The sequence below is a fragment of the Ictidomys tridecemlineatus genome, chromosome 4 (assembly GCF_052094955.1).
Source record: "Ictidomys tridecemlineatus isolate mIctTri1 chromosome 4, mIctTri1.hap1, whole genome shotgun sequence".
Taxonomy (NCBI): domain Eukaryota; kingdom Metazoa; phylum Chordata; class Mammalia; order Rodentia; family Sciuridae; genus Ictidomys; species Ictidomys tridecemlineatus.
The window spans coordinates 209,444,618-209,471,695 of record NC_135480.1 but is presented as its reverse complement, the minus strand read 5'-3'; the positions used below and the strand labels follow the sequence as shown (position 1 = coordinate 209,471,695).

At 52.8% G+C, this 27,078-nt stretch overlaps 1 protein-coding gene across 4 annotated transcripts; it reads right to left on the bottom strand.

Moving 5' to 3' along the window:
• Nucleotides 1-69: 69 nt before the first annotated feature.
• Rabl6 (RAB, member RAS oncogene family like 6) lies at nucleotides 70-26,990 on the bottom strand. 4 transcript variants are annotated; one of them, XM_078048774.1, is made up of 16 exons: nucleotides 26,610-26,990; nucleotides 16,650-16,784; nucleotides 15,504-15,551; nucleotides 11,607-11,659; nucleotides 10,750-10,841; nucleotides 9,259-9,339; nucleotides 7,970-8,110; nucleotides 7,430-7,535; nucleotides 5,585-5,688; nucleotides 4,160-4,500; nucleotides 3,753-3,900; nucleotides 2,604-2,819; nucleotides 2,227-2,512; nucleotides 1,757-1,928; nucleotides 999-1,057; nucleotides 70-902 (listed from the first exon to the last, which is right to left on the bottom strand). In XM_078048774.1, exons 1-16 carry the CDS (start codon nucleotides 26,737-26,739, stop codon nucleotides 723-725), a joined length of 2,292 nt encoding a protein of 763 aa, XP_077904900.1. In that variant the 5' UTR covers nucleotides 26,740-26,990; the 3' UTR covers nucleotides 70-722. The 4 variants fall into 4 exon arrangements, with proteins under 4 accessions (XP_077904900.1, XP_005336982.1, XP_077904901.1 ...); XM_005336925.4 differs by lacking the exon at nucleotides 9,259-9,339 and having other exon boundaries at nucleotides 26,610-26,988; XM_078048775.1 differs by lacking the exons at nucleotides 11,607-11,659; nucleotides 26,610-26,990.
• Between the last annotated feature and the right edge of the window lie 88 nt (nucleotides 26,991-27,078).

The following is a 27,078-nucleotide window of genomic DNA, read 5'->3' as shown; positions in this document are numbered from 1 at the left end:
GGTGAAGGAGTGGTAGGCTGGTCCTACCACAGATGGCTCACAGAGCCAAAGAAAGGAAAAGAACAGACGCAGTGGTAAAACCAGAGCTTTATAGTCTGAGTGGAGTGTCTGAAAGGTGCCTCCAGCTCCACCCTGGCTCACCTGTGCAGAGGTGCAGCTGCACCCACCCTCTCCCAGGACAGGCCTCACCCTGCAAGGCGGGTGCTGCCACTCTCCCACGAGTGTGCACCTGTGCTCAGGGTCCATGGGAAGGGATAGTCCACAGCCCAAGGCTTGCGACAGGAAGCAGAACCCATTGGCATGCTGTGGCCCTGGAGAATTTGGGAGGGCAAGCAGGAGCAGGGCTGGGTGGTGGACATCTGAGAAGCAGAGCAGCCCCATGCCCTGCCTCTGAAAACAGACCCTTGCGGGTCCCTCCTCTGCCTCAGTCACTTCCCTGAGAAACGCTGGGGACTGGCTGTGGCTCTTCCTGGAGAGGACCAGGTCATCCACCAAGCCAGCTGCAGCCCAGCTGTCCCCTCCCTCCTTGTAGAGCAGGCTCATGCTGGCCTGAGGCCCAGCACCTGTGGCGCCTGGCCAGAGGCCTCTGGCCACCAAGGCCTGGCCCTGGGCCTCCTCCAGCAAGGAAGCAAGTGCAGAGCGTGCTGGGCCAGGCCACAGGGGGTGAAGGCGATGGCTGGGACACACGGTAGGGTGGTCCTTTCCCAGAACAGTGGTGCAGGCTACAGCTCCTCATAGTCTCCACCCCCAGGGTGCCGGCCTGGGGCCCCGCTCCCCAGGAAGGCCTCTAGCTCGGTGGTGCTTCGAGGGGGCTTCCTCCTCTTCCTCCGCTCCTCCTTGCCCTCCTCCTTGTCCTTGCTCTTCTTATGTTTGCTCTTCTTCTTTGCGGCCTTTTCTTCTTCCTGGCAGGGGGACAGTCAGTCACCTGGGGCCACTAGGGGGCCATAGCCTACCTCCCCCCAATGCACAGGCCCAGGCCAGTAGAGGGTGGCTGATACCTCTCTGCTCTTCTTCTTCTTCTTCTTCTTCTCCTTGGTGAGCGGCCTGCCATCTTTGTCTGTGTGGGAGACATGCTTCAGCTGTGTGGCTACCTTGCCCAGGTGGCGTGCTGGGCAGAGGCTTCTGCAGCAGCCCACTGCAGGTCGGGCCTGGCCACGGGTGACCTTGGAGTCTCTCATGTGCTCAGGCTGACACACCATGAATAGGCCTGGGAGGAAACTCCTGCTACAGTGCAGGGTTAAGCTGCTGGTCAGGGTCTGAGAGTGGAGAACCAGGGCCAGCCTGCTGGGGCTGGAACCACAGCAAAACCACGTGTGCTCAGAACTGCAGATCACAGCAGCTTTGTCCACACTAGAGGCCAACTTTGGAGTAGATGCAAGCTCTCAAGAGTGCTGCCACCAAGTACCTGCTATGTGGACCCCCAGCTGTCCACCCCTCCAGTCTGGTCCCAAGCCACAGCCCTAGAACACTCATAATCCTGGGGTGTTGGCAGAACAGTGAACATCTGGGGATTAGAAGTTCAAACTCTCAGGCTTTGGCCCTGCCCCACACTGTTGGTATTAGGCTTGTGCATGTGGCTGCCTCAGTCCTGGGCCACACCAGGAGGTACAGCATAGCTGGAAGACCCCACTGGCCAACAGCTAGCCCAAGGGAAAAAGCTGAGGCTGGGCTGACTCTTTAACACTGGCCTTTGGACAAGGATCATGGCCTGTATCTCCAGGCTCCAAAGAGGCTAATGGATCCCACTCATGCCCACCTTCCTCACTGCTCTCCTTGGGTCCTGTCTCGTCCAGCCCCAGCCCAAAGAGATCGGCATCATTCTTCATTCTGAAGGAGGGCACAGGAGGCCTGGGTGGTGGGAGTGTCTGGGCCGGGCTGGTGTCCTCGTCAGTCACGTCAGAGGGGTCTTCTCTCACAGGGAGCTCATCCTGGACAAGGAGAAGCTGGTAGGGCCACTGTCCCTTTCCACCCCCATGGTTCCCTGAAACAAGGTGGGGAGTTCTCAGGGGACTCCAGAGACAGGTGTGTATGCTTCCAAGCCCACCCTAGAGTCAGCACCAGCAAGGCCTGTGTAGGATGTGGGACAGCCTGCACAGGCCCCATCTACTGTTCCCAGGCGGCACAGTGTCATAGCAGGACAGGAAGCCAGCACTGACCCATCTTCTTGGGCCCTCACCTCCTGACCTCCATTCTCAGGAGGACAGTCAGCAAGCAACCTGTCCTCACCAATTTTCGCTGAGTGTCCGACTCTTCGCTCTCAAAGTCAGGGTCGTCCATGACGAAAGACAGCATCTGGGCAGCAATGGGCCCCTCGGGATCACTCTCTGAGGACGACACCTGTCCATCTTTACCATCTCCAGGTCTGCGAGAGGAGCCCTTGGTGGCGAGTTTGGGTGGCTTGGAGCTGCTGAGCTTCTCAGGCCTAGAGCTAGTGGGAAGCCCGCCTGGCCAGGAGGGCGCTGTTGCTTGTGTGGGAACTGCTGTCTTCTGTGGCCATGAAGCCTTGGATGACCTTCATGGCAAGAAGGGTCAGGAACTTGGAGGCCACCCTGGGCTGCCCTGTCCCCCAGCTCCTGGGCATTCCCTGGGGGCCCCACCCATACCGTTTTGGCTCTGGCTGTGAGCACTGCTGGGGAGGCAGGGCAACACTTCTGGAGTGACCTGCCACCTCCTCCGCTTCCTCCTCACTCGAAAGACTGATGTGTGTGCTGGGGATGGGGCCAGAGGGCAGCAGGGGTTTGCCACGGGGCTGGTCTTCAAGATCCACATCGTCTTGGAAACCTGCTACCATCGGGTTCCCTCCCAAGGCCTCCCCGTCACTGCAAAGGAGGGGCAGGGCAGTCAGAGGCCACAGGGAACCATGTACTGCTGGCTCCTCACCCCGGTTGCCTGTGTGTGCTCCAGTGAGGAGACCTGAGCAGAGATGGGTGGGGAGGTGGGCAGTGGTGCCTGCTGCTAGCCAGTGGGGTGGCCAGTGGGAAAAGGAACCCAGCTTGGGCACCTGGGCTTATCCATCTATGCATTTCTGGTAGAGAAGCCCACTTTCACCATGATGTGGTGACATTGGGAATGCCAGTGGCCACCCACAGTGGGATCTGCCAAGTGGGACTGGAACCTGGGTTTGAATCTGGGGATCAGCTGGAGATGGTACTTAGGGCAGAGTGGCAAGAGGGGCTGGCCCCAGAGGCCAGACCCAAGGGGAAGGGTATGGCTCAGAATCCAGCTCTGGGTTGTGGTACCATATCCGGGTATGCAAGGCACATGGGCCACAGGTGTAAGGGCCACATCTGCAGCTACCAAGGTATTAATTTTTTTTTTGAGGGGGTTACTAGGGATGGAATCTAGGGTTGCACTACTACCTAGCTATGCCTCTAGCCCTTTTTATTTTGAGACAAGGTTTTGCCAAGCTGCCAAGGCTGGCCTTGAACATAAAATTATCCTGCCTTGGCTTCCCAAGTTACTGGGATTACAGGTATGTGCCAGTGGGCAGTATGTACACCTAGCTCAATCCCTCCTCTCTGAAGCGCCTGCTCTGGCCCACCAGGAAATCTGAAACCCAGGTGGCCTTGCCTACAACCTCCAAGTGGACCAGCCTAGGGATGTGCTCAGGGCCCAGGCACTTCCCTCTGCTCTCCACTTAGCTCTGCTTCTGTCCTCAGTGCTGACTACTTCCCAGAGAACACCAGGGATGCTGTGTGACACCCCCAGGGGTGTCTTAGACATCTGTGCTCAGGTCTGCCAACTATCCACACCTGTCGCTGTCCTGCTGTGGGCCTGCACCACCATTCTCACTCCTGGGCAGGACTGTGTCTTCCAGGAAGCTTCGATCCAGCCTGTCTTCAGGAACAAAGTCCTCAACATTCTGGACTCTTGCTGGGACCTCTACGGCTGGGGCAGGTTCTGTGGACAACAGATGCCGGCTCCTGAGCCCTCTGTGGGCCTGTCCCCAGGGCAGCAAGGGGTTAGGGTGGTGGATTGTGTGCCTGGGCTGAAGACCAAAGCTGCCTCCAGATCTTGGCCATGGGACCACTTGCCCAGGAAGAAGGGGGAAGCTTGCCAGGGATGGGGGCCATATCCTGGTATACAGGGCACATGGGGCCACAGGCACAGGGTGCCACTCCATGAGTCCACTTAGTGAAAGGGCTGCTTCTGGGCCTACCTGGAGGTGAAGGGGCCACATCTGCAGCTGCCGAGGTACCAAATAGCCGGGAGATGATGCTGCGTCGCTGGGGTGGGGGTTGGGCAGGGATAGAGGGGTGTGCAGGAAGGGGCGGGGCTTCGGAGGAGGGTGCAGAGGATATGGGTGGCACAGGGGGGCAGGCTGAGGAGGTGCTGGGGGGCAGCTGGGGGGCGGGCTGGGGTGTGCTGGGGCTAGAGCTCCCTGTGGACACAGCACTTGGAGGCACAATCGGCGACTGGGAGCCTGAGGATGGGCTCTGCCCATTGGCTGCCAGAGGGGATGCGTGACCGCGGCTTCGAGCCTCCATCATCTCAAGGAAGCTGGAGGGAGGGCAGAGGGCTGGAGTGAGGCCTCTTAGCTCTCCCTCCCAGGCTCTAGAGGGCAGTCTTTCTGCCATAGGGGTACTGGAGTGTCCAGCTTGCATCATACCCAGGAGGACAGAGGACAAGGCCTATCCAGTTGTCAGCCACCCCCCCGCCCCCAGCTTCTGCCCTGTGGAGGAGGTACTGGGGATGGAACCAGGCCTTGTGCATGCTAGGCAGGCACTACAGCACTGAAGTACACCTGAACCTGACCCAGGCTTTCTTGCAGGCAGAACATGTGCTGCTCAGTGGCCAGGCCATTTGGGATAACCTGTCCTGTTTACTGCCACTCTCCAGCACTGGATCCTTCCAAAAACCAAGTTCTCAATTCATGCTGGCACCAATCTGGAAAATTGAACCCCACTAGGGGCAGGAGGCAACCAAGCTCCATCAGGGGCCAACTGGTCTGGCCAGAGCTCGGATGGGCCATGTGGCTGTCTGCACTGGCCTGTGACCACACACCTGGTAGTCAGCAGGTGTGGCTCATTCCATATAAGGAGTCAAGTCAGTAAGTGACACAGAAGTAGCTGCCCATCCAGGACCACCTATGTGGACTGTGACTTCACAGCTGCACAGGCTGAGGGAGGGTCTGCAGGATCTGTGCAAGGAGGCCTGACACTGAAGCTTGAGTATGCATGGTCTGCCACCATCCACCCTGTCCCCAGGAGCCTGTTAGAGGGGCTGGGCCCACTCCACTGTAAGTTTTTATGATTTATTTCCAGTTGTTCCAGACATGCACTGACCTGACTAAATATTATATTATCACACATTAATAATACAAAACCTTGGCAGAGGAAAGGGAAGGGCTGCAGGTGGCAGCATGAGACTCCTGTCCAAGGGGGCCAGGTAGTCAGGATGGGGGCACCCCCAACTCATGCTGTACCCTCAAGCTGACTCAGCAATCCCAGGTGTGCAGCTCCCTCCACCACCTCACTGGGCAGAACAAAGGTTGGGCCCAACCCACATCTGGACACTGGGGCCCACTGGTAGCACGCCCCCGCGGAGATGCTGGCCTATAGGTCCAGCTCCCAGGCTCACGTACATGCCATAATTCTGGTCCTCGGTCTCCTGTTGCACTGACAGCTCCTCCAGCGTGGCATCAATGTCCAGTTGGTTCGTCTCCAGCTGCCGCAGCAGCGTCTCCCTCTGCAGAGACCAGTGGACAAGGCTGAGCAGCACACCTCTCCACCCTGAGCACCCCACTGGGCAGGACTGCGAGGTGTGTGGGGTCTGACCACTTGCACAGCTGGCCCATGTGACTCAGAAGATGGCCACATAGGATCTGTACCTGAAAGCAGCCCCCTTCCATTTCCATAACATGTCTCTGGAGGTTCAGGAGCCCCGCAGTTCATCTAGAGAAGTGCACCTGCCATTTCCATGGCACCCCATGCATGTGCAGCCTTTTCTGATGCAGACAGAGCTCAGCCTTGCCAACTACTTGGGCAGAAGACAAGGGTGATCCCCATGCACATAAGGAGCCCTGGAAGGCCTAGGAACAGCTTTGGTGGCAAAGCTCAGCCAGCCACGGCCTAGGGCAAACTGTAGCCCTCCAAGATCTAAGCTGAGCTGACTTTTCCTCTGGGTTGCACCAGCCCTGGCCTCTCACAGTACTTTTCACATTTAGTTTCAAATTCAGTAAAATACAGATGTTGCACCCTTGATCATGATATCCATGCTGTGAGTGCTGCAGGCCACATGTGCGCAGTGCTGGGAAACAGAGTGAGGCCCCCACAGGACCCTGTACACCTGGCCTTCCTCCTAACTGATGGCTCCCTGCACAGCCCCACGCTACAGGAGTCTCATGACTCTCAAAAGGGAAAAGGCAAGAGAATGGTGGCAGGACTGTGGGTGTCCAGACAGACAGCCCAGGCCTGTTCCACTGTTTCTGTCCACCAGCTACAGATGTCCTGGCCCTAGTCCTCTGGGTCCATGCTCAGGACCCATGGAATCCTCCCACTCTTGTCCAGCTCACTGCTGTCCCTGGGCTGGGAGGTCACCATACATGGTCTGTGTGCCTAAAGTACCTGATACTAAGAGTGGGACGGTCCCGGGACTCCCAGCACTCAGCTGCCCAGGAGGCTATGCCCACAGTGGAAACTGGAAGGGCTCCAGAGGCTCCCGAGGAGTCCACTGCCTCCCTTGTCCCATGACAAGACACATGTGCCCCACAGGACATGTGATGAAAAGCCAAGGAGGGTGTCTCACTTTTGCAGTCTTCTGTCACAACCCAAGCCACCATGGAGCCACAAGAAAAACCTCAGCTGGACCCAAAGGAGGGACAGTCTGCAAGACAGCTGCCTAGACCTCAGAAGAGCAAGGTCATGAACCCCAAAGCAAATCAGGAGGGTGAGGCGCACACTAGTGGGGTCCTAGAGGGAACAGGGACAGAGGAGGATGACAGACCGACGATGGTTCCTTTGATAAAAGTACCATGGAAACAAGACAGAATGCTAGACACTGGGTGAAGGACCTAGGGCCTCCTCACCAGCTGCACAGTTTTACTATTTGAAAGAATCCCAGACAAAGGCACAGTGCCAGGCCTCCTCGCCTCACCTGCACCCAGGAGGTGGGGACGACTCGGGCAGGGCACACTAAAGTCTGTCCTTACAAAATGGTCCAAGGGCCACAGTCCAGAGTGAGTGCTGGCCCCACACATCCCCTGGAATGCACCCCATGATGACAGGACCTCAGTGTGACGGGGACTTCTGCATCTGATGTGTATCTAAAGAAGGGCGGGCACCACAGCTATGCCAGAGGCAGAGGGGCTTCCTATGTGGGGACATGGCCAGCACCCTACCCTTGGTGGCCTGGGTCAGCCCTGCTGGCTATCCCAGCTCCAGCCTGCTGGGTCCTTGCTGGTGGCCCTACTCGCATGATGAGGACTCACCTGCAGCTGTAGAAATGGGATGTTGAAGAACTTGTGCAGGTACTTGAGTCCGAAGCTGTTCTTCATGGAAGACTCTGCATAGCGGAAATAGGAAGAGCCTGGAGGCCTGTTTTCAGAAGAGAAGGAAGTCAAGAGAAAGGCCCTTGGTGGGGCTGGGCTCACTCCTGTGTCCAAGACCACAGTGGGCTTCCCTCCTGCAGCAGGCTGAGGACCCACTATAGCTACTGGACGAGCAGGACCAGTAGTGGAGCTCTGGATCCCTCCAGGGTGGCTTAAGGAATTGGAGAGGAGCCAGGTAGCCTGTTGGGGGTCCTGGCACCTCACCCTCACTGACATGTCCCAAGGCACTGCCATACTGTGGAGACCTGAGCCTCAGGGTTCCAGACCCCAGTGCCCCAGGCTTTCCCTCCTGGCTCCCCTGGTTGGGCCAGAGCTGTCATTCCATCTCTGGCACAGTATTGGGAGAGCTTGTTCATCCTTCCCCAGTGCTATCCGAGTACAACACACTACCCCAGGTGGAAGCAGGCCCAGGGCACTCACCTGTCCAGGTGGTCGATGAAGTCTCGAACATCATCTGGCAGGATGACTCGGTGCTCACCCATGTCTCGGTAGTTGCCCAGCACACACACCGGCACGTGGGTTGGCACTTTGGGAAGCTCCCGGAGGACATAGTTGAAGGTCCTTTGGGAGGGAGAGTATCTCAGCCTCAGTCGCGACCCCAGAGGACTTTATGGACTGAGGCTGCTCTTCACCTCTAAGACCGCATCATTGTGGGAGGGCTCTGGAGAATACCAGTGAGCACTGCAACCGTGCAGTCTGCAGCCCTGTCCACCTCTTCTCACAGACAGCACGCACCTCTGCACCCCAAGTCCAGGTGCCCTATTCCTCTGCCTTTCCTTGTCCATGTTCCTACAAAACTGCCTCCAGTTTCGCCCATTTCTAGCATCACCCTAAAGGAACACATCACAGGTGGCTTATCTCAGCTTCTGGCATGTACCACGGCCAGGGCTGCAGCTTGTCCACATCTGCCTGTTGACTGGGCTCTTGGATGCCATTGCTGATATGTTTCTGCTGCTGGCTGAGTTGTCTTCAGGGCCCTGCTCCTCAGAACTCAGCTGCCAGGTTTGCAGGGTGAACAGGCAGGTCTCTCTAGAACTGACCTCACATGGGTCTTCCTTGTTGCCTGGCTTCACGGGTTGTCCCAAACTGTTCTCCAAGTGTCTTGGAAGGGTACAACTAGTGGTGTCACCAAGCTTCCCCATGGAAAGGAAGTAGTGGAAACACCACATGCCCATAATTGCAGCAGCCTCTCCTGCATCTCCCTGCCCACGAGGTGCCTCCAGGTTCACGCACTGGCTTGATGTGTGCCCCACGTGAGCCCTGGGAAACAACTGCAGCCTCAAGGACCCCGACAAGCACCTGACCACTTCCTCCCTGAGGCAGCTTGGCCCTCCTGCACACTCTCCACACTGCAGCCCAGGCACACTTGCAGCCCCATGCTCAACCCAGCTATCTGGTCTTCACTGGCTTTCAGGGTACTGACTTTCCTTCCAGTTCTGCCCCCTGGATGGTACAGGGGCCTCATGTGGCCTGTCTGCAAAGGCTACAGTACACTTCAGTGGAGCTGAGGTGGCCCCTCAACATCCAAACTCGATTTCACATGGGCAAAGCCACTTCCTCCTCCCCAGGCCAATGAGCCACCAGAACCTGTGCAGGAGAAAAGCTCTCTCCCAGCTCAGCAACAGAGCGAGGAGTGCCGCTTTGTATGCACGTGTGCAAGAGGTGCACTCCACTGAGTCACAGTTCATGGCCCAGGATACAGTGACTACCTGCTCTGTTGCCAGAATGCTGCTGACAGCCCCAGAAGCTGGTGGTCAGCCCTCCTCAGGTGGTGCTGTAGCATGTGGTCCCTACAGGATGTGAGGGAAGGAATGAGGATGTGCGTGCAAAGCCTCCAGACCCTGCGGGCCCAGGTCTTCAGACTCAAGTCAATGGAGTGTGCCAAGTGTAAGCTCTAGCTCCCAAAGCCTAGCATGGGAACCCACAGAAGCCTGTGTATCCCACCATGTAGAAACATGTCCTTGAAAGAAAAGCAACATGCTTCCTGGGTAGCAGTAGTACGACTCCAGCACATATGTGCCCACATTACGAAGAAAAAAATGGCTGGGGGAGGGGCTGGGGTTCAGCAGTAGGGTGCTTACCTAGCACGTGAGAGGTGCTGGGTTCAATCCTCAGCACCACATAAAAATAAAGGTACTGTGTCCAACTACAACTTAAAAAAAAATATATATATATAAAAAAAAAAAAAAGGCTGGACTCTGCCAGCAGCTAGTGGTGGTGCTCTCTTGACAGTTTTCTCCTGCATTCTCCAGTTTTCTATGATGAACATGGATTATGCAGGAGCTCTGCATGTGGCTTGTGGTAGAGCTCTTGCCTAGCCGGCATAACACAGTCATATGAATAAGTAAGTGACGGCAGACCCTAAGGCAGTGAGAGGCCTCACAAGCACTTCACAGGCTATCTCTAAAATAGCTGTCAGGCCTTCCTTCAACACTTGTATTCTATTTTTTGTGGTACTGGGGGTTGAACCCTGCGAGGCAAGCATTATGCCACTGAGCCACACCTGCAGACCTTTTTATTTTGAGACAAGGGTCTCACTAAGTTGCCTGGGCTGTCCTTGAATTTGCAATCCTCCTGCCTCCTCCTGAATAGCTGGGGTTACAGGGTGAACTATCAAGCCCGGCTTCTTCAGTATTTTTGTGGGGAGTGGGGGTATAGGGATTGAACCCAGGAGTCCTAACCACTGAGCCACATCCCCAGTCCTTTTTAAAGTTTTGAGACAGGGTCTGCTAAGTTGCTCAGGCCCTCGTTAAACTGCTGAGGCTGGCTTTGGCTTGGACTTTGTGACCCTCCTGCCCCAGCTTCCCGAGTCATGGGATTCCAGGTCTGTACCACTACACCTAAGAATTGGATTTTTTTTTCCTTTGGTGGTTGGGGGGGCTCTGCCTGCTACTCACTTTTTCTTCACTCTTTGCTGTGGTGACTGTTACCTTTGTCCTCCTGGCAAGTCATCAAGTGCAGGGGTCTTGAGGCGCCCCTAACGTAAGTTGCCACTTGGCTGCCAGGTTTTTGAGGGTATCTTCAGGGCTGTGAAAGCTGCCCTTTGTTACTGGCCTGCCCCGGATCTGACTCTCTTCCACACGGCACAGACATGGACCCAATCTGTCCTAGGCATAGATGTGGTACTCCAGGCAGGAACACTGACTGCCCACAGACCCTGCAGGAGGCTGTGAACCAGCAAAGGGACGCTGCCTGCTTACCACTGCTTGGTGATGTCAAACATCATGACCACCCCGTTACAGTTCTTGTACACGTCCAGGAATTCGGCATCCAGGGCCATTTCAGACTCCGCCTGAAGACAGGAGTGGACAAGGTAAGACTGTGTCCAAGGCCAGGTCCCACCAGTGGACCCTCAGCCACCCGGAAAAGGCTGAATGGGACTTTTTCAACCTGAAGAGATATCATGGAGAGAACATGAAGAGAGAAGGCTGGGGTGAACCCAGGGTTAACCTGTGGTGGGTCCCTCAGCAAACTCCAACTCGGGTGGGAGCCAACACTCAGAAACAGGGAAGCAAGTTCTGGAGCCATCACAACTTTCTAGAGCACATAAATTAGAGCCAGGTGGGTGTGTGTGGCACTTAATTGTCCTGCCTGGAAGAAGAGGGAAGAGGCACCCTGCCCAGAGGGAGAAGCCAGGGTACAAGCACCCTGAAACAACTAGGAGAAGGGCACAAGTGGGGACCACAGGACTGGGGTGCACTGGGCTGCAGACTTCAGGGCCACAGCCCCGATTTCTAAGGGCTGAGGCTGCTCTGGCAGTCAAGTAAAGTGTAGCCACTCACATACTACCCAGGTCATTTAAACTCACACAGGGTCCGTGAAACCAAGAAGGGCAGGCAGGGTCACTCCCTTGGGGTGGCCACCCCCAAACCCAACCTCCAATGGCATGGGGTCTGGAAACAACCAGGAATGGTCAGCAGCCTACACATCTACAGAGTAACTGGGACACTCAGGGGAACCCAAGATGGGCAGGCAGAAAAGTCTGAAGGGCTGGAGACTGCCAGGGGTCCCGAGTGACCACAGACAACTCTGTCTGGGGTCCTGACACTGAGCTTACCTCCTGGGGATCATTCTCTGTCTTCAAGCCGTCACCTCGCTTTTTGCATTTTCCTTATAAAATGACAAACAAAACTTATGAGGTGGGATCCCTAGGCCCAGGGAATGCCTCATGGGGACGTGCCTTTACCTAGTCCCACTCTGGCCCTGCAGCGCTACGCTAGACTGTGCCCCGCTCAGCTATTGACCCAAGGGAGTGCTCCTGACATCTCCAACCGGCTCTTGCTCAGTCTTGGGAGAAAGGGAAAAATGGAGCCCCCATTCTGGACAGGGCCATTCAGAGGAGAAAGGCTGGCAAGAGACTGGGCTAAAAGACGCAGGGCAAAGGCCCAAAGGGCCCAGCAGCTGCAAGAGGGCTCAGATGGTTAGACAGCTTACAGACCTATGCCAGCCAAATCTGCCACGGAGGGAAGGGGGCCTCCTGCTGGCTCAGTCCTAATAGCTCCAAGGCCAAGCCCAGGGCAGGAGGGGGCCCCCACGGGGGCAAAGCCTGGGTGAGTAAGGCTGCATTTCCTAAAGTAGTTCTCACGTTACTCCCTGAGATTTCAGATGCTAGTGCCCAGAGTGTAAAGAAGGCCTAGAATTCAACCCCAGCTGCAGCCTGACTAGGGGGGAGGAGGAGGACAGTGACTGTGGCCAAGGCTGCCAAGCCAGGTCGTCGGCCTTCAGAGTCATCAAGGCTTTCCTGACAAGGGAATGGCCAGGGCCCTGCCTGGGGCTGACACCAGGCTCTGTGGGGTTCTGTATGACGACAAGATGGGACAACACTCTGTCCTTCCCTCTATCTCTAGAATGTTCAACTGGGCAGGGGTGCTGCTCACGACACAGGAACTCCAGGGCAAAGAGCCCAAGAACAACCAGGCTCACTTATCTAAAATGCCACATTCTATCGCATTCCTGAGCCCATTTCTGAACTTCTCACCATCTTCTGACCTGCCTGGGGAATCAGCCCCTCCCAAGTTCCTGGCCTGACCCTTATTGACCCTCCTAGGCTGGACACTGAGCCTCAGCCCTCCACACAGGCACAAGCATGCCCACAGCTGATAAGCTTGTTCCTGTCCACATCCTGATGGCAGAAGCCTCCTGCTCAACCATCACACTTTTTTTTTTAATATTTATTTTTCAGTTTTTGGTGGACACAACATCTTTATTTTATTTTTATGTGGTGCTGAGGATCGAACCCAGCGCCCCGCACATGCCAGGCAAGCACGTTACCGCTTGAGCCACATCCCCAGCCCTCAACCAGCACACTCTTGGGAATGAGTTGCCACTGAGTGGCCACAGGACTAGCTCCTGGGCAGGAGGGCTGGAGCTGGACAGGAGCCAGGCGCTTGGCTGGTGTGACAGGGAGGCCAGAGGAATAAAAAGTTGGGGAAGCTGTTCCCTGTCTCCCTTTTCTTTCTAGAAGCCCTCCACATGTTCATGAGCTCTGCCCCACCCTTTAGTCGACACCTGCAGCCCACGGGCCTAACCTGCCAGTCCTCACAAACTCGCCACTGGCCTCCAGCCCTCAGTCATCACTGCTCCCACTCTGTTGCTGTCAACAGTGCTCAGACCTTGTCCCATGGGGATGGGGAACAGAGATGCTTTCTTCCTCACCAGAAAGGGTGCCCCCATAAAGAGCAATGTGAGGCCAAAAAGAAGCTGGTGCTGCCTGGCTGCAGCCGATGAGTGAGGCTCTGCCAGGCAGGTGTGGACCCAGCGAGCTCTACCAGCCATCACCAGACCTGGTGCTGGGGCTAGCAGGGCAGGAGAGTGCTCCTGGACAGGAGGATCACCCTCCGTTCCCAGGCCCTCATGCCAGCTGAAAGCACAGCATGCCCCCTGGAAGGGGTCCCAGCCTGAAAGGCTGATCCAACAGTGGGTTACAGCCCACGGGGTTTCCAGGACTGCCCATGGGACACCTGCATCCCACTGCAGCAAGTGCAAGCAAAGCTGAGGCAGGCACTGGGGAAGCACAAAGCTCAAGACCACAGCCCCTCCACGGGGCAGAAGTGTTTCCTTCTGAAGTGGCCAGGACAGGGTCATGTCATGGGGGACAGCTCAGCTGGAGCTGCCTGGTGCCTGCAGGCAGATACAACTCTTGCCTCGAGGTGGGAAAATGTGACAAGGCCAGAGACACATGCACCGAGCGTGCAGAGGAGTTATGTGGAAGCACAGGTCCACTGGGATGGGTTCCAGATGGCCTGCCCCTGAAGCAACCACTGAGAGGAGGCCTCAAATATCCTTGACCCTCCAACATCCCACTGGACCTGAATCCATTCCCAAATGAGCATGGGGAGAGAAGAGGAGCATGCACTTCCTGCACTGGAAACCATAAGCCCACGGAAGACACTCTTCCCAAGGAAGCCCTGCAACTGGAGGATCCAGCACAGCCATGCCAGGGAAGCTGAGTATGGCAGGTCACCTCTTGATTAGCATCATGCTACACACACACACACACACACACACACACACACATACACACACACACACACACACACTCACACTGCTGGCACCAGGGAAAGCTGTGAGATCTCACCCCAAGGATCACAGAGGGGGAACTGTGACCTGATACAGGAAGACAGGAATGAGATCAGACACTGTCATGAGGATTGCTGGCTCTGTAAGTTTGGTTGGGGAAGGTCTGCATGTGGGCTGGGGTCTGCTCAGAAATGAAGGAGCAGAGCCTCAGCCATAGGCACAGGGCCCTGACCTGTGGGGTGCTGCAGTGAGTTCCTATTGCTCAAGGGGTCCTAACATTGTCCTAAGCACGGTTAACTCTCTGAGACCAGAAGGAGGGCTCTAGCACCATTGGCAACGTCGACACCTCCTTCCAGTTTCTCAGGTGGTCCATCCAGCTACTTTTGTCAGTTGATCATCTCCTGAAGGGGCAGCTATAGAGGCTGCATGGACACAGGCTGCAAGGACTGCATGACACACCTCAGTGACCTCAGACACAGTATGACACCACAGAACTTGTGCCACCTGCTTTAAACCACCCATTAAAACTCCTCTTTGGAAAATACCCTGATCTAACAAAGGCACTGGCCAGAGGCCAGTCTTTCTTCCTCTGCCTAACGCTTTGCTTCTGTTCTATGACCCAGGCACAGAAGACTGTCCTCCCGACTCACAGTGTTCTCCCTATCAGGATCTGTGAGTGAAAACCTTTGCACTTTCCTGCTGTGGTGTGTGGGATTTGCACCTTCCATCTGAACGAGGGGCTATGCCAGGCCAGGTTTTCCCAGAGCCACAGCTGTGGTCAGGCAGATGAAAGCTGGACAGGGGTCGGGTCATGGGGGGACCACTAGGCATCAGGCCTTCTGCCAGATGAAATAGGTATTGCCCAAAAGTCACCTGTGTGCCCCATGGCCAGCACCCCTCTTTTCCCTTAGGACAGGGCTGCCAGCCACTCAGATACCAGAGTCCCAGTGTAACGGGTATCTGATGCCTGAGGAGCCACACCAGCTGTAATGAGAGAGGGGAGGCTCCCAAGGTAGCCCCATGTGGGCCACAGAGCTTGAAGCATGCCCACCCCAGCAGATGACTGGCCACTCAGCACCAAACATGCCCAAAGCGGACCAGCCTGTGGTGGCAACAGGTCCACTGTGCACATCTACCCTGCTCACCAAACAGAGGGGAGTGGAGGGGACCTGGAACCTAGATCAGGCTCAGGAGGGAGCCGAGGGCACCCAGAGCCTACCTGTAAACAGCTGTCAGCAAACTCACATCTCCCACAACACTACGGTGCTGGGAGTGTGTGACAGGGCAAAAGAGGTCTTAAGTAGGGCACAGGACCACAGGGTAGGTGCCAAGACCTGAGGTTATGGGCACAAAACATGCAAATGCAGTGGGTGTGTATGTAGGTCCTCTGTTCAGAGAAAATGGAGCATGAGCAGAAAGTAAAGCACCACCTTACCTTTGTCAACGACATCCCAGACTTCGACTTTCACCACATCATCAGTGGCTGAAACAGGGAAACCCTCAGATTAGTGCCCAGCATGACCCCTGGGAATCAGGGACGATTCTGATGTGGCTGCCTGCCCCTCCCCAAGGTGCCAGTGCCCACGGGACCTGTGCACTACCTACTACCTGACAAGCAGCTCCCTGGTGGTAGGCAGGGTGGCCCCTGCAGGCCGGCAGCAGAGCAAAGGCACAGTGCCTTCTGCCCCCAGGCACAGAGCTGCTAGCTTCCTTGTGGGCTCTATTTCCCTGTGAGCTCTGTGTAGGCTCCGTGCCCACTTGCCCTTTTAGACCCAGGGTCTGGGCAGGCCTGAGCAAGGAAGGGGGTCGGCTTGGACAGGAGCCCTTCACTGTGCCCTTAGCCTGCTGAGTCCTCAGGTCATTCCACACACTGGACAGACTGAATGCAGTATGGTCACCAGAATCACATTCCCCTTAACCGACTTCTTCATCTTGACGGCCTCCAATTTACTCTGAGGTAAGAGGGAACCCTGCTCAGTGCTGGAGGCCAGAGCTGCTGGACATGGGGAGCAGGTCCAGGATAGTGGTGGCCTTGTGACCCACCCTGCAGCCTCCTCCTCAGGTCTTCTTTAGGTCTTCGGGTCCACTCTGAGCTGCCTCATGAGAAGGAGGCCATTTTCCAAGTTCCCATGACCCCCTACCCTCTGCAGCAGCAATGCCCTACTCCAAAGTGTGCTGGGATGAAAAGAGCCCAGGACCCAGAGGGAGGGAGGACTAGGTCTGAAGCACACCCTACCGCAGGGCTGATCCTGCCCAGTGTGCAGGCCTACAGCAGTGTCCCTGTGCTCCAGGAATGGCTACTCCTGGGCCTCTTGGGGAGCTTCAGTCTCTGGAAGTGCTTCCTTTACCGTCTCCTGAACCTGTGGCCACACTGGCCCAAGACTCAAATTTGAGTTGAAATTTCAAAGATTTAAATCCAGATGGGGTGATTCAAAAGCAGCTTTAATAAGAGCCCCCAAAACAGCCCAAGTGTGTCTAGCTGGGGATTCCACAGTGTGGCCAGTGTTTCCTCAGTCTGGAGAAAACATCTCCAGGAGCAGATGGGCCAGGGACACTGACGTTGGGAGGAGGGGAAACTCACTCTTGTAGTTCCAGTGGATGCTGGTGACCTGGATCTCCTGCGTGGGGATGTACTCCTCCACGAACTTCTTGCCCTGCAGCCGGTGCCACAGAGCAGTCTTGCCCGTATTCCTGTCTCCTCGGATCACTATCTTCACTGGGGGTGAGGAGAGGCAAAAAGAAAGGAAGAGAAATCAAAGTCACAACTTAATAAATGACTTCAAAGGTCACGTCTACTCCATCAGAAGGCCGTTTTGCAGGAATCAAGCCCCAGGTGAGTAAATGGGCAGGGAAAGAACTGGACAAGGCACAAGGAAGCCCAGCAGTGAATGAGCACGGTGGCACTGGAAGCAGCTAGGGCAGGACTCTCCTCCTAGGTTGACAGAGGCCACACCCTGAGCCATGTTTTCTAATTGGGAGAGCAGGATCTCCCCTGGGGGATGCAGAGGACCCACAGGGTGAGGGCTAAACCACTGAATCACAGAGGGGTAGTAGCTGAAGTGCCCATGGTGGCACCCTGGTGCTTCCATAGTTTGCTCCTGACCTACTTTCGCCATAGCCCCTTGTTGGTTGGTGCTGGGAATGAACCCAGGGCCTCAAAAATGTGGGCAAGTGCTCTACCACTGAGCTGCACCCCTCTCCTTTTATTTTGAGAGGATCTGGCTACATTGTCCAGGCTCGCCTGGGACTTGCTTTGCTCCTGGTTCAGCCTTCTGAGTCTCGGGGTCACAGGTGTGGCCACTGTTCCCAGCTCCCTGGTACTCTGAAGGCAAGGTTTCACAGTGGGCTGCAACTTATCTCTAACTCTACTGTGTGCGCCAGGCCCGTGCCCTGGAGTCTGTTGGCTCCAGGTGAAGGACTGGGTAGCAAAGATGAGCACTGCTGGAGCAAGTGAGCCTGGGGGTGGACATGAGGGGAAGCAGTCTCTGGGTTTTTTGGTAGCCCTGTTCCTGAGATGGGCAGTTCTGTGGGAGGGCTGAGGCACCCATGGCTGGGGAGTACCCCAGAGCACAGTGGTCAGGTCGGCACTCCCTGGGCAGTCTTGCAAGCTGTGTGGATGGTAGACAGCCGGATAAAGACACCAAGAACACCATGAATAGCAGGGACTGCAGGAATGAGTTAGGGAAGGGTCAGGGAAGCAGGGGGAGCTAAGGAGAGCCAGGCCAAGGAGCAAACTCAAGAGCTCCTCCGTTCATGTCCCTCCCCCAGGTTGTCTCATCGGGCTCCAGTGTCAAGTTCCTCCCTTCTCTCAAATTCTGTGTGCCCAGGACCCCAGACACCAAAAACTAGTGGCCACCTTGGCCTCAAAGTTCAACTGGACTTGTCCTGGGCCATCTCTCGGTCTTCTTTCCCCTGCTCCTACTTCAAGGCCCCTCTGTTCCCATTGATATTCATCTCTTCTCCTGAAAGCTGCGTTAAGTTGATTTCCGTACCTCCACATTCCTCCCAAGCCCCAACTTTACTACAACTTTTGAAAGTAGCAACTGTTCTCAGATCTCAGGGACTCACCCTCTTCTACCTTCTTATGTTCCTAGAGAGCACAAGAGCTTTATGCTCACCCCGTGTCAGCCAGATGCACATTTGTGCCACACACTGCAAGAGCTCCTGGAGTCTGTGACTCGGGCCTGAGCTGCAATGTAGGGAGTGTGTGGCAGGGACACCCTCTGCTGGCTTAGAGGGGCACCACCCACCGGAGGCCTCGACTAGAGACACAAGGGGCCCTTGCCCTTCGCTCCTTCCACAGGAGTGAGGCAGACAGAGAGGCAGTCTTCAGTCTGTTCTCAGGCAGCAGGCTCCGATCGCTCCTGAGAGGCCAACAGCCAGGACTGGGGAGGCTGACTACCTACTGTCCAGGCGTGTAAAAAGTCCTTTTCTTTTCAGAACAGGCAGGTAACAGGGAGAGTATGTTAGCCCTCTATAGCTGTGGGCAGCAAGAGTCACTCTTCCTGCCAGGCAGGGCCATGAGGCAGGAGCCAGGGTGTTGCTTTCATGGGACTTCAGGTTCTTGGACCAGTTGTGGCAAATTTTCTTAGTATTTACACACAGCATCTAATCTGTCTAGATTTGTTACTTACTACATTTAAAATGCTGTATCTTTTTCATTTCTGAGCAAAAATCATGTCCATTTAAAACTAAGTTTTCCACGCTTGCATAATCATGTCAAAATGGACCCCAATATTGCATATAACTGTAATGCACTAGTTAAAACAAAAACAAACATAAACAAGCTGTGTGTGGTGGCACATGCCTGTAATGCAGCTTTTGAGAAGCTGAGGCAGGAGGAAGGATCACTGAGCCCAACAGTTTCAGGACAGCTTGGGTTGTGCAGCATGACCTTGTGTCACAATGAAAACAAAGGGGTTGGGGCTGAGGCTCAGTGGAAGTGCGCTTGCCTGACATGTGTGAGGCACTGGGTTTGGTTCTCAGCACCACATAAAAATAAATAAAGGTCCATTGACAACTAAAAAAAATATTAAAAAATAAAAATAAATAAAAACAAAAAGGGTTAAGCCAGACATGGTGGAGCATGCCTGCAATCCCAGCAGCTCAGGAGGCTGAGGCAGGACGATCACAAGTTCAAAACCAGTCTTAGCAATTTAGTTAGGCCCTAAAGAACTTAGTGAGACCCTGTCTCAGAAGTAAAAACTGAAGAAAAAGGGCTGGGTATACTGCTCAGTGGTGGAGTGCCTGCCTGGCCATGAGGCTCTGGGCTCCAGCCCAGCACTGCACCTGCACACAAGCTCAGCGGTGGGCCCTGTCTCCTGCTGACCTCGTACTGGCCCTTTCAGAGTCCTCTCTCCACAAGGCCTTCCTTCCATACGTCTCCACTGGCTCCCCCTGGGTTTCCTCAATTCCTTGCTCTTTGATTTGCTTTTCTTTGTCACCAGTGCGAGCATCCAGCAATGCCACCAATGCTTAACGGAGCCCCCCTCAAGGGCTGGTATGTGGCATTCCTGTTATTCAATTCTAAGTAATTTATTTCCATGACTACTTCTATTAAAGGCGTCACTTGATTTCCAAGTGTAAGATTTTAAATTCCTGGTTATTATTTGCCACTGAGTTTAGGGAAAGTGGTATAAATCCTTTGAAATGTATTGAAACATCTTATGGTCAGTTCTGAATTTTCCATGTGGGGTTAAAAGAATGCACATTTTTTAATTGATAACAACTTTTCTCACATAAATTAGATCAACTTTTGTTTTTAACTTTACTAGTCAAATTGTCTTCTGTACTCATTTTTGGGGGCTGTTTTACTTTCAATTTATTCTTTTTTTACTTTCATAAGTATTTTTTATTTCTTTGTGTGGATTCAAGTTACTATTAGTTTCCTTTCATTTCAACCTGCAAGGCTCTTTTTATCATTTCTTATAGAGCATGTTACTAGTGATGAACATTCTCCATCTTAATCTAGGATCAACTTCTTCTTATAGATCATTATCTTTCCTAAATGTGCATCAGAACCTATTATAGGGTACAATATATTTATTAGCTTTGTGAACATTTAAAAATCACATTTAGTGATCCTGAATCTCTCCTGGTATCTTCTGCCTCAGCACCTACGTACCTGTCATTAACATAACTAGACCTACTTGCTTCAGTGAGCACTGTTCCAGCCCTTGTGAACCCCCCTTATCTTACTCTCCCCTCTGCTACTGCGAAGATGTCACATGAACCTTGGCAGGTGTTTTTCCTGTGCATGGCGCAAGATTCCATGAACCTTTCAGCCTAAAAATAAGAATGTGAAAAATGTACATCCTTTAGTTCTAGAATTGTTTTCTTACATTAATTTTTTTGCCTCCCCCTCCTGGTACTAAACCCAGGGGTGCTCTCCAATGAGCCACATCCCCAGCCCTCCTTTTGAGACAGGGTCTTGCTAAATTTCTCAGGCTGGCCTCAAACCTGTGACCCTCCTGCCTCAGCCTCCAGAATAACTGGGATTACAGGCCACCACAATTAGCTCAATCAAAAATTTTTAGAAAAAGCAGTTTTAGGTTCTCAGCAAAACTGAGTGGGAAATACAGACAGATCATGCCCTGCCTGACCCCACAGCCCCGCTTCCCAGAGTCCGTCTCTACCCTCAGTATACCTGTGGTGACTGGCACACTGCCCTTCCCTGCTTCTTGGTGATGCACATCCTGAGTTTGGACAAATGGGTGATGACATTTGCTACATTGAAGTACTAAACAATACTAAAATATAGTACTAAAAATTCCCCATCTCATTCGATTATGGTTGAATCATCTGCAAGAATCTGTGGTGTTTCTTCTGGCTGCCTGGACCATCACCACCCAATGAACACCTTAAAGAAATCTCCATTTGAAATTTTTCTGGACGATATGATGATTCTGTGGGCACACCCACTCAGAGGTCAAGCAGTGATGACCAATTCCAGGGCACCATTCCCTTCTATCAGCAGCTTCTTTGGAGGGACTTAACAAAGGCCCACCCTCTCCAGGGTCTGGTAAGCAGCATGGGGAGAAGGGCAGCAGAGTCTACTTCTTCCGGACCTGGTGTCCACTTCCGAGAACAGGGAGCCAAGCAGCTGTGCACCAAAGTTCAAGACCTGCAGAATGCACTGCTCTCTTAGGTGTTCTCTTTTACCATCCTCCAGGGCAGAGCTGTCCAGAGGATTGGGACCACACTGCCACATGCGGAGGCTGGGTCTACTGCGAGTGCACCCTGAAAGGAGGGACTGGCATTTCTATTTTGTAAGCTTTGTCCCCAAGGGAAGAGATAACCTCTCTCCATCCTCTTTTCTTATTTTGTGAAGAACTCAGTTAACATGGGTGACCTTGTTTTGGCTCAGGCTTCAAGAGAAAAGCATCTTTATGTTTCACTGTTACACACAGGTTTGGGTAGATGCCTTTTGACAGGTAAAAGCTCCTTTGTATTCCTAGTTTGGTAAGAAGTGTTTTGGGGGTTCATTGTTTTTGTAAATCATGAGTGTTGAATTCATTAAGGCTTTTTCCTGTTACCTCTTAAGATTGCCCTGTTTTCTCCTTTATCTTGCTGGTAAATCATACCTTGAAGGATCCTTGCATTCCCAAGGCAATCCTACTTGTCTCAACACACATTCATTAGTGCTATTACTTTATAATTCTCTAGACTCCACTTCCTGTTCTGTTGTTAGGCTTTCACATCTGTGCTCACAGGTGGCGCTGTTCTGGTCTGTTTGGGGTCAAGGACTAAGCAGCTTTCCCACCTTCTGCATTTATGTACAGTCTGGACCCACTGCTCACTGGATGGCAGGGTCCTGTGGAGTCATTTTCCAGGACACCATCTACCCTGAGTTTTCAATTTATTGGTAAAAGTTACTCATAATATGTAGGACTGGAGACTGGGCTCAGTGGCACAGTGCTTGCCTAGCACCTACAGCACCCTGGATTCAATTCCCAGTACTGCAAAGTAGTTACCACATTTTTATATTTTATATTTAGAGATGTGTATTCTGCATGACTGGTATTTGTGCTTTGTCTTTCTTATTAATATTCCCAGAGTTGTCTACTTTAATAGTAATTACACACAAAACACACCCTCTTTGTTTTGCTGAATGTCTCCATTGGTCCTTTTTTATCATGTCTATGCTTTTTGCCTATTATTTTCTTCCTTCTACTTGCTCAGGATTTATTTAGTTGTGCTAGATTGCTAACACTCTACCATTGAGCCACCACCCCAGCCCCTACAATTTGAATCTTAAACCCCCTGCCCTCAGGCCCGTGTATCACAGGCTTCATTCCCAGCACGATGCTACTGCAAGACAGTCAAACCTTTAGGAGTGGGGCCTTGTAGGAGGTCTTAGAGTTGTACCCTTGAAGGGGACAGTGAGACCCTGATCTCTTCTCACCCATGCCCACCTCGAGCCTCTGGACACAGGTGAGTGGCTTTTTTCTGCCATGGACTCCCATCATGATGTGCTGCACAAGCCCAAAGCCTGGGGCCAATCAACCCCCAACCAAAACCTCTAAGACTGAGCCGAGATAAACCTCTCCTTGTTGTAAGTTGACTATTTCAAGCATTTGTTCGAGCTACAGAGCACTGGCTGACACAGAAGTGTTTTCAAGTTTCAGAACAAAGCTGGGAGCTAGGTGCAGTGGCACATACCAGTTACTTGGGAGACTGAAGCAGGAGTGCCACTTGAGCCCATGAGAACAGCAAAGACAACATAGCCAGACCCTGTCAGTGGCACTGTTGTCACAGAATGTGGTCCTCACATACATTCTTCTTTTTTTGGGGGGGGAGGGGGTACTAAGGATTGAACCCAGGGGCCTTAACCACTGAGCCCCGTCCCTAGCCCTTTTTTGTATTTTATTAGAGACAGGCCTCACTGAGTTGCTTAGGGCCTAAGATGCTGAGGCTGGCTCTGAACTCGTGATCCTCCTGCCTCAGCCACCTGAACTGCTGGATTACAAGCGTGCACCACCGCACCTGCCCTGATATAGATTCTTAGGTGTTTTTTGAGATTGTCCTTTTTCTTGGCTAACCCTTCTCGAGAGGGACTGAAGAATCACATACAAATAATTGTTCTTTGTCTGCAATTCCCTCCCTGTTCCCATCCATTCTTTTACCTCAAAGTGTGTTCTGTGTGACATTACTACAGCTGGGGCAGCCTTCTTATGGGTCATGCTTGCCCATTATCTTTTCCCAAGTCCTTATTCCCAGCTTTTGACATTAAGTTCTGGAGTGTCTCTTGGAGACCATATGGGTAAATTAAAGGGAAAAAAAAAATCAGCCTCCCATTCCTATTTTGAACTGGTGAGTCTTGCTTGATGATACTGTGTGACTGATGACAGAGATGGTGTTATTTCTAACCACTTCGTTTTATAATTTTAAGTTACTATCCTGGTTTTTCTTGCAGCCTTTGCTGTCTTTCATAGGTTGGACAAGATTTTTTCCCCTTCTTTTTACCTGGTATTTATTTGAAGAGTTGCAAACTATTTTTTCTTTGAACAGTGACTCTTAAAAATTTTAACATTCACATTTACTGTAATGTAGATTAATGTTAACACACTTTTCTTTTCAGTTCTCATCCTGGTCTCTGTGATTTCTACTTTTTTGGCGCCTTCTTTTATATTCTTGATTGTTACAGTCTGGATCTGAAATGCTCCCACACCCCATGGGGCTCATGTGTTGAGAGCTTCATTCCCAATGCAGCCATGTCCAGACATAGGCTTATATGGAAGTGACTGGGTCACGAGGGCTCTGATTTGCTCATCCACTGATGGCTTCAAAATTGAGTAGACTAGGGCTGGGGATATGGCTCAAGAGGTAGTGCGCTTGCCTGGCATGCGTGCGGCCCGGGTTCGATCCTCAGCACCACATACCAACAAAGATGTTGTGTCCGCCGAAAACTAAAAAATAAATATTAAAAATTCTCTCTCTCTCTCTCTCTCTCCTCTCTCACTCTCTCTTTAAAAAAAAAAAAATTGAGTAGACTATTAGGATTAGTGAAAACTGTAGGTTAGGCCTAGCTGGAGAAGTAGGCCACTAGAGGCGTGCCCTGGAAGAGCATGTCTTGCTTCCTGGCCCTTTCCTCGTGTGCGAGCTCGTTCTCTCTCTCTCTCTCTCTCTCCTTCCTGACTGCCTGAGGTGAGCAACTTTCCTCCACCTGCTTCTACGTTTTCTGTCTTGCCACAAACCTAAAAGCAATGGAGCTGGCTGACCATGGACTGAACCCTTGAGATAAAATAAACCTTTCCTTGTTGTTATTCTGGTATTTTGTAACAGAAACATACACATAAACCATTATCATTAATGATTAAGGTAACCAACGTATTTAGATTTCACTCACACCAACCAATTCCTCTGCTTACCTTTGTTTTTTAAATCCTGCACCTCTTTTGAGTTCAATTTCCATCTGTCTAAAGAACATCCTTCAGTGTATGCTTCTGCAACCACCTCTGTATAAAAGGCTATCAATCTGAGGCTGAAAGCAATTTTAACCATATTCCTTCCACCACAGCTGTAGAGCCAGGCACAGACTCCCCAGGCTGACCATGACCTAACTTAGGCCCTAAGCTCCCCAGAGCTGTCCTTAGCTCAGTCCTCAGAAAGTGGTCTTTTTGCTCTAGATACATCAAAGATTTCTTTTTTACATTTTGAAGTACTGAACACTTTCAATAATGTATCTAGTTGCGGATATTTTTTAAATTTCTGGACCAGCACTTCTTGGAGTTTCACATATTTCATGAACTTTGTAAAATCCTCAGTCTTCAATTCTTCAAATGCTGCCTTGTCTCCATTCTTGCTGTGCTTTCCTTCTGAAACCTGTTCAGACATGTGCTGGAATCTTATCTGCTTAGTTGCTCTGCCACACTTTTCCAGGACTGATTCTCTTTTCCACTGAGTTACTGTGCTGCTTCACTTGTCTGTCGACTGAATTTCTCTTGCAGGTCTCTGTCCCAGGATCCTCAGCAAGGCCAGCTGAGAGTTCCACATCGAGGGATTCCTCCTTCAGGAGGCTGCCCCACACTAACACTTCTCATCAAACAGCAGGAGAAGAGGGTGGACTGACCATGGAAACATTCTTCCTTCTAGTTTAAATGCAAATGACTTCTAAAATGGGAATAAGATCCACTGTCTCATTCAGGGTTTGATTCTGATTTGATGGGTGTGCTGGGACTCTGTGAATGTGTGATGTGACTTACTTCTTATTATCCTATCATTTAAAAGAAAATGACTAATTGGCCCCAGGGGACAATGTTCTATAAGAGATAAATGCTTGGAAATAAAACAGTTGATAAGAATACTAAATCTACAATTATGATATTGCTGGTTTATGATATTGCTGGTCTGGGAAATGTGCACTAGAAATTTTGTATTCTAACACAGGAAATGGAAAACTTTCAAAACTGTGTATTATTTAACAATAATAACAATATCCTTCTAAAACGTAATTTTGGTACAAATCCACATTTCTCTCAACTTGGCACCTTGAGCTACTGGAGAATAGTTTTTTAAATCTTAAGAATTACAATTCCACAGCCCTTTTTAGTCCCTTCTACTGGGGACCACAAGGGGGCAGGCCTTTAGGGAGCCCTTTCTGAAAAAGTGATCAATTTGTAGTTCAGGTCCTATTTCCAAGGGACTACAATTAGGTTTAAAAGTATCACTGCAAGCAATAAATTTAAATAAAGAATCCAAATGTAGATTCTCAAAGATTTGGGTAAATGAATATTTTGACTTAATATTCTCTGTGCGAGAAATAAACGCAAAATGTCAAAAATCACACATCTAAAATGAGTTTGCTTTCAAACCTGCACAAAGTCTTCCTTATCAGTTTCTTTAATATGCCATATTACCATCGAAATATAATGGACAACATAAGGGACCCCTTAAAGTGAGTTAAGTGGGGTGGAGTGTGTTCCAAAATCTCCAGACATTTAGCGAAAAAGTATCAGAGCAGGAAACCACATAAAAGCCTTTAGATTTTGCTATATAGAGCCTACAAATGGAAAAGCTCAAAAGAGGTCAAGAGGACAGTCCGCATCTGGGAGCTGCACAATTTACATAATTTATAAAGGAACATAGATCCGTCCTGGGCGCACGGGGCGTCTGCACAACCCCTCCTTCCGGCACGGACAGAGAGGTCTCCAACAACCACAAGAAGAGACTTGCCTCCTGGAGCCTTTCTAAATATATCCCTTTCAATTGCCTCTTTAAAAAAGAAGAGAAAATGCGTGGAGTAGCAGTTATGATGTTCTGCTTCCAGCTGGTCACCAAGTCAACAAAGAAGAGCCCACGGCTCAACGCAGAGCCGACCCGGCCTCTCGCGTCCCCGGCGAGCGCCCCGGGAGCCGGCCTCCGCGCTCCCGCCCGCGCGTTACGTAACGGCCCCAAGGCGGACGCCCGCGGTAGCGGGCGGCTCTCGACGCGGCACTGCTCGGCCCGCAGCCGTCGGACGAGACGCCCCGGGACTGACCCGCGGCTAGGGGCCGCCCCCGCCAGGCCCGGACCCTGCGCCCGCCCGGTCCCGCGCACTCACTGTTGTACTGCACGCCCTTGGCGAAGCGCCTCTGCAGCGCCTGGTTCATGGACTGCAGTCCGGCGGGGATGTTCTTGTCCCGGCCCGGGGCCTGCTCCGATCCCACCAGCTTCTTCAGCGCGGAGAACATCTTCCCGCTGGACGTCCGAGCCGGGCGCGGCCCGCGAGTTCAGCGGCGGCGACGGCGCGGCGCGCCTCGCACCATGTCCCGGCTCCCCCGAGGCCGGAGGCGGTGCGGCCACAGGCGGGGTTCCGGCGGCGGGCGCGGCCTTGAGCTGCGCTCGGGGGCCTCAGCCGCGGCAGCTCCGCTGCGGCCCCCGCGGCCCCCGGCGCGGCCGCTGTCCGCCCGTCAGCGCCGCCATCTTGGTGCCGGCGCGGATACGGGGCGCCGCGAGGGACACGTGGGCAGCGCAAGAGCGGCGCGCCCGCCCCGCCGCGCCCCCACGCGCTCGCCCCTACGCGCCCCCAC

Excerpts from the sequence above, each read along its gene's own strand:
- Rabl6 (XM_078048774.1), bottom strand. The coding sequence starts at position 26,739 with ATGTTCTCCGCGCTGAAGAAGCTGGTGGGATCGGAGCAGGCCCCGGGC. Across the intron at positions 5,689-7,429 it reads TCCCATTTCTACAGCTGCAG|AGGGAGACGCTGCTGCGGCA; the intron begins GTGAGTCCTCAT and ends TGGTCTCTGCAG. Across the intron at positions 1,058-1,756 it reads CAAGGAGAGCAGTGAGGAAG|ACAAAGATGGCAGGCCGCTC; the intron begins GTGGGCATGAGT and ends TCTCCCACACAG.